The following is a 6864-nucleotide window of genomic DNA, read 5'->3' as shown; positions in this document are numbered from 1 at the left end:
ATGGTCGACAAAAGAAGGAAAGGCTTTCAGTGAGATGGATTGACACAGTGGCTGCAATGATGAGGTGAAGTATAGCAAGAATCATGGAGCTGTCACGGGATCAGGCTGTGTTTCATTCTGCTGTGCATAGGGTCTCTATGAGTTGGAAATGATTCGACAGCACCTTACAACAACAACAACAATGGAATTTTAGATGAGCAAGGTACCTTATGGATACACTAGTCTGACTCCATCATTTTCAGATAAGGGAGATGAGGCATTGAGATACATTTCCAATAACATGTAACTGAAACACATTTCCAATAACATGTAACTGTTGTTCGGTGTTATTGAGTTGGTTCTGACTCATAGTGAAGCTACATAAAACAGAAGGAAATACTGTCAGGCCCTGTACCATTCTCACAATCATTGCCACTCTTGAGCCCATTTGTGCAGTCACTGTGACAATCCATCTCATTGAGTCTTCCTCTTTTTTGCTTACCCTTTACTTTACCAAACATAACATTCTTCTCCAGGAATTGATTCCTTCCTCCAGATAATATGTTCAAAGTAAGTGAGACAAAGTCTTGCCATCCTGGCTTCTAAAGAGCATACTGCCTGTACTTCTTCCTAGACAGATTTGTTCTTTGTTCTTTCAGTCCATGGTACAATATCCTTTGCCATCACCATAATTCAAACACATTAATTCTTCTTCAGTCTTCCTTACTATTTATCTAGTTTTGCATGGATATGAGGCATTCTAAATACCATAGCTTAGGTTAGGTGCACCTCAGTCTTCAAAGTGACATCTTTTTTCCTTAATATTTTCAAGAGATTTAAAGTTATTTAGCTGATTTGCCTAGCATAATATATCTTTTGATTTCTTGACTGCTGCTTCCATCAGTGTTGATTGTGGATCCAAGTAAAATGAAACCGTGACAGCGTCAATGTTTTTTTTTCATTCATCATGACACATCATTGTTTGGGGGGGGGGCAAACATAACTAGTTAATGGCCAATCTAAGGCTATAATTCCAGTCAGTGCTCTTTGGGAAAGATTTGGAATATGATCAAGTAAATAGATTTTAAGGATGATAACACAGGAAGGACATAGTGTGACACAGTTGGAAGAATTAGAGATGGTTAACCATGAAAAGGGGAGCATCAGAGACAGCATAACTGTAATTAAATACTCAAAGACAGGTAGAAAAGGACTTGAACTTGCTCCCTTTCCCGAGGAAACAAAGATGATTGCAAGAAAACTGAAGGAAAGACTTTAACATTTCAATGCAATAAAAAATTTCAACAATTCAAATTGGTCAAAACAATGGGGGGGGGTAGTAAATTTTCTGTCACCTGAGGAATTTCAAAATAGACTGAAAGATAATTTAGTGGGTATGTGTTTGCCTATGAAGAGGGATAGGGTAAGGGGTATGGTAGAGAGAATTCAGGCATGATAATCATTTGGATGGTGTGACCTTTAAGAGTATGTGATTCTTTGCAACCTAAGACCAAATAAGGTTTTACTCTTGCCACTAAACTCTGAAACCTATCTTCCCATCTGTTTGCAATAGTTTAAATTTTAATCTATTTCATATTTCAGGGTATTATGCCCTGAATATTTGATTTGAATGCTGTGGCAGAAGGTCACTCATATTCATTTATTTTCTTTTACTCTTATATACTTGCAGTGAGTCTTTTGAATTCATTATGCAAACACATGCAAATGACATGCAAATTGTGTGGCCTCAGAAAATGGCAAAATCTTATGGCCTTAACTGAGCCATCAAACCTTTCTTTATGAAGGAAAATAATATGCCTTTTCATAGTCTCTGGGGCACGAGACAATTTCCTGAGTGTGATATTTACATGACATTGGAATTGGTTGCTCAGTGGAATCTTTGCCTCACATTCTTCATATTTATGTAGGACTTAAGGTTAAGAAAGCTTTTTCACATATGTGATCCCATTTGATCTTCGTAATTACCCTGTGATGTAGGCAGCTAGAAATTATAGTTCCTGTTTTTCAGATGAGGAGATAGACTCGGAGAAGTTCAATGACTTTCTCGAGGTAGCTCATTTGTCCAGCAATGGAACTGAAACTGGAACCAGATCTTCTTCTGGTCCAGAACTCTTTCCATTATGCAATGAGGGGTGCCTTATTTAAAGCAAGATGGTCTGGCATCAGTCTGAGTTTGCTTGGAGTTGTATTTTACCAAGAACATCTTCAGCAGTGCTTTTGTTAATGAAGATGGCATTTTAACAGTGACCAGAAAAGCTAAATACTTGTTCTAGCCCTAACACAATGCCAAGTATATAGTTTCTTTAACTCCCTCTGGGTTTTTTTAGCATCACTTCTGAAATCTCCACATGAAGAACATTCTTCCCCCCATTCACCCTTCAGCTTCTTCAGGGGGCATTGTTCTTTTTTAAACCACAGAGATTAATAGCACGGGGTCAGCAATGAGATTGTCTGGGTCTGAAGCCCTAATCTACTACTGTCTAAGTGTGTGGCCTTAGAGAGTTTATTTAATTTCTTTAAATCAGTTTCCACATCTGTAGAATGGGGAAAACAAAAGCACTAAACAGTAGATATTCTAATTATTATTGATAGTAAAATAGTGGTGGTGGTAGTAGTAGTAGTGGTAGTAGTAGTAATAGTAGTAGTATCTCAAGTAATTGTGAATGCTGATAATAAGAAGTGGGCTCTTGGAAATGAAATGGAATAATAGTAACATCAAGGATCTTCTATATGTCTGAGGTCTGAGATCAGATCATGTCTGTGCTAGCTAAATTCAACCCACTGAGGAATGGTGCACCTTTGACATTGACTTTCATTAATCAAAGCCACATATTAATGAGAATAACTGCAATCCTGCTTCAAAACCATGTCTAAGAAGAACTAGAGCTAGTCTACCATCCTTAACTCTGCTCCCTCCTGGCCAGGCTACTGTTTTTCTAGCAATGACTCCCACTTCCCTAGACCAGGTTAGGGGGGAACAGGCTTTAGTAGGCAAAGATGGATTTACTCTTTTCCTGTACTAGTGCCCTGGTGGCACAGTGATTAAGCACCCAGCATTACCAGAAAAATCAGAGCTTCTAAAACATCAGTCACTCCACAGGAAAAGGATGTAGTAGTCTGCTTCCGTAAAGATTACAACCTTAGAAACCCTATGTGGCAGTTCTCCTCTGTCCTATAGGGTCGCTGTGAGTTGGAACTGACTCAATGGCTACAGATTATACTAAGGCCAGAAATAGGGGTTAGGCGAGGTGGCAGAGGAGCAAGGCGCAGATACGCACACTCCCTTTCTAGGGAATGGATGACTCTTTTTCCTCTTGCTCCAGCTCCCAACTCCAGTAGTTGCTACTGCTGGGCTCCATTATTCTGTCTGTCCCCACAGAGTGCTCTGCCCTTCCTACATGCATTTGTCCTAGACACACACGTGGGACAACTACCAAAGTTGGTAAAGCTTTATGCTTCCACAGTCTCTCCCTTAGAAAGGGACTGGAAGCTGCTGGAGTTGCCAGACCCTGGAAACTGGCCTGAAGTCAACAGGAACCATCACACTGAGAGTCTGTGTGACCAGCTCAAGAGGGCTGTGTGATGGATTGCTGTTTACCAGGAAATGCACTGGGTCATTCTGAGATGGCCTGGGTCCTCAGTTATTTTTGGCAAGGATGGGTAGTATGCAAAAGGGACTTCCCCTTTTTTGTAGCATGGTGCCACTGACTACTTAATAGTCAGCAGCATTTCTTGCTCTGAGAAAACTTTTCTGAACCCTCGCTGGCTGCTGGACTTTTGGGACCATAGCTTGATTTGATTTCTCAGCTCAAGTCATTAGAAAGCCCACTAAGCTAGGGTTGTATTGGACCCATAATGGCTCCCAACATCAGCTTTTTGCTTTTGGTGGTACTGCTTTCTGTTGGTTGTACAGTCATCACTTCTTTGGATCAGATGTGCACTGAGGTGAGTCCAAACTCTTTGTCTTTATTCAGGTTTAAACAGCCTGCCGATTTTGAGATTCAGCACTCTTATCTGAGCTTTGGCATCCTAAGGGCCGGAGTCTTTAAAAGGGGAAATAGGATGTGTAGAGAGTTTTATTTACTGTGGGAAATGAGCCCAAGAGCTCAGCCAGGGGATGGTTGGGTGGACTTTTGGTAGGAAGAAATGAGTCTTCCCTCTTCCTTAGTAATTCCTCCAAAATAATCTCATTTAAGACAATGGGATGAACAGAGTCTCAATGCAAAAGGCTGAGCTTCAAACCTGTCCCACTCTGGAGGGGGGCTGCTTTTCCAGCACATGGCCCCTACCTCATGGAGTCCTCTGGTTTCCTGGCTCTCACGGAGGGGGTTAGTACAAAGACATGTGCCAGGATTTAGAGCATTTAAAAGATCACTCTCAATGAGTCTGGCCTTCTTCTTAAGTTGGACAACCCTCCATCTGTTTTACAAACCCACAGGAGTAAAATCAGAGAAAAGAGCCAAATTGCACCTTCTGTTTTGGACTATTACAATATTTATCAACCTGTGGGAAGTTCCTGGCAAAGGGCATGAGAGAGAGAATGGAGAAGGGCCTCTATCTCTTGCCATCTTCTAAAATACTTCAACCTTCCTCCCACCACATCTGACCCAGGCAAGTGTCCAACTCCACGTGGCCTGTCTCTGACAAGGACTGTGGACAAGAAAGTCCATCAGTCTTGGTGGCTTGGCAGGCTGTTATACTGGCTTGGGCTGAAAGAAGGTTAAGAGTCAGGGATAGCCCCCTTATGAGGAGGCAATAAGATGCAGAATGACACTAAGGCAGCTCATGGGTGTCTCATTCAGGAGGGAAAAGTAAGGTAAAGCAAGATGAAAACCTGCCAAAGAAGAGCAAGAATCAAAGCCAGGACTGGAATAATCAAAGCCTAGAAGCAAAAATGAACCTTGTTACTCTTGTAGTAAGATGATTTGGAATGCACTCAGGCTAAGACAAGGTATAACACCCAGAGAAAATGAGGCTTGAAAGAGAATAGTAAGGCTGTCTCATCATTCAAGTTGGTATGGCTATTTTACACAGACAAGTAGGCAGATTAATAAGGGTCTAGGCTAGGGAGACCATGCCTTCAATGATCAGGGCAATTTACACTCAATGTATCTCATGGCAATATCCTCAGATATGACAGTGTTACCATCAAATTCCATCTTAGGTTCCTGCAGGCTATTTTAAATATCCTCCTCTAAGCCTACCAGTTCAACTCTCAAATCTCAAATTACAGTGTAAAACCTGTGCAGCCCTCATGAAGCCCAGAAGAGAGATCCCAGGAACAGCCAATATTGCTAGGATATTTGGAAAGTCTAATGGAGAGCTCTGGTGGCGTAGTGCCTAAGGCATTTGACTGCTAACCAAAAGGCTGGCACTTCAAATCCACCAGCCACTCCTCAGAAGGAAGATTGGGTGATCTACTTCCGTTGTGATACTGCTTTGGAAACCCAAGGAGGGTCACTCAAGGAGGGGTCACTATGAGTCGGATCTGACTCGATGGCAGTGAGGGTTTTTTTTTTTTTTTTTTTTTTTTTGTGGCAATACTGGACTGATCCAGTTTCCCATTGAGGCTATCAGGCCCAGAGTTGCCAGTTCATTTTTCCAAATTGTGTCTGCTTAGGCAGAGGAGAGGGAAAAAGGTCAGGGAGAGGATTCCAGTCCTTTTGCTGCCTCTTCTGGGACCTTCAGTGCTATCCAAGTCACAGAAGTGGTGCAGAGGGTCACCATCCCTAGGACAGAATTTCTGCTGCTTCATGAAATTTCCTTTTTGTATAAATCAGGTGAGACTGAAACTTTCCAATGCAACTCCCTGCCTGCATCAAGGGCTCCAATTTTAAAAGACCTTGTGCCCTATACAATTAACACTGGATCTATAATTTCTTTTGCTTCTACTGTCATGTAAGAATTCTTGGCAGGAATTATTGGAGGAATTAAGGAGTTATTTAGCCCTTACTATGTGAATTTTGGAGAGGGAGTGTAGAAAGACAAAAGTTGAATGAGACCTTGCCCCTGAATCTAAAGAACGTCTAGGCTCCATGAATGTGAGATGAAAATTATCAAATTGCAAATATTTTCTCTTGTCCTATGGCTTGCCTTTTCACTTTCATTTCCTCTTTTGTTCTTCCCCTCCAGTTTATGCATAATTAATCATATGCTGAATATATGTTCATATGATCAACATTAGGTAACTAGGCAGGACCCTGAAAACAACATTATATATTGGTTTTGTGGTGTTTTGAATTTTTTTTTTCTTGAAGTAAAACATAGACACAGAAACATTCACATATCCTAAGTATGTATTTCAGTGCATTCTCAGCAAATGAACACATCTGTCTAACCAGAACACTGATGGAACATAATCAGCACCTCAGAAGCCCCTTCCCAATAACTACCCCTGCCCAAAGGTTGTACTTCCCTAACTTCTATCACCATAGACTAACTTTACCTGTTGTTGAACTTTATATACAAGTAAACATGAAATTTGTGAGATTTCTCTATGAAATTTTATGGAATTATTTTTTTTCATTTTTAGTGCTGAATGGTAGTCTCCTATATTTATTTATCCATTCTATCATGAATAGACATTTACATCATTTCCAATTTTGGGGCTATTATGAATAATACTATTTGGATATTCTTATCTAGGTCTTTAGTGAACACATGTATAAATTTCTATTAAGTGTATACATCCAGAGGTGCAAGCTGGATTCAGAAGAGGACATGGAACAAAGGATATCATAACTGTTGTCAGATGGATCTTGGCTCAAGACAAAGAATACCAGAAAGATGTTAACTTGTGTTTTATTGACTATGCAAAAGCATTTGATTGTGTGGATCATGACAAATTATGGATAACATTGAGAA

The 6864-nt window shown here is 40.6% G+C and overlaps 1 protein-coding gene across 1 annotated transcript in view; it reads left to right on the top strand.

The window, feature by feature from the left end:
- Positions 1-540: 540 nt before the first annotated feature.
- CD180 (CD180 molecule) overlaps positions 541-6864 on the top strand; it is a 39095-nt gene continuing 32771 nt past the window's right edge. Inside the window, exons 1-3 of the mRNA XM_007949187.2 lie at positions 541-549; positions 1978-2049; positions 3838-3945. Coding sequence (XP_007947378.2) covers positions 541-549; positions 1978-2049; positions 3838-3945 — 189 coding nt within the window. The remainder of the gene's footprint in view (positions 550-1977; positions 2050-3837; positions 3946-6864) is intronic.

The sequence above is a fragment of the Orycteropus afer genome, unplaced genomic scaffold (genome assembly GCF_000298275.1).
Source record: "Orycteropus afer afer isolate SDZICR_OR568_19922 unplaced genomic scaffold, OryAfe1.0 scaffold00242, whole genome shotgun sequence".
NCBI classification, from domain to species: Eukaryota; Metazoa; Chordata; class Mammalia; order Tubulidentata; family Orycteropodidae; genus Orycteropus; species Orycteropus afer.
This window is presented reverse-complemented; position numbering and strand designations above follow the sequence as displayed.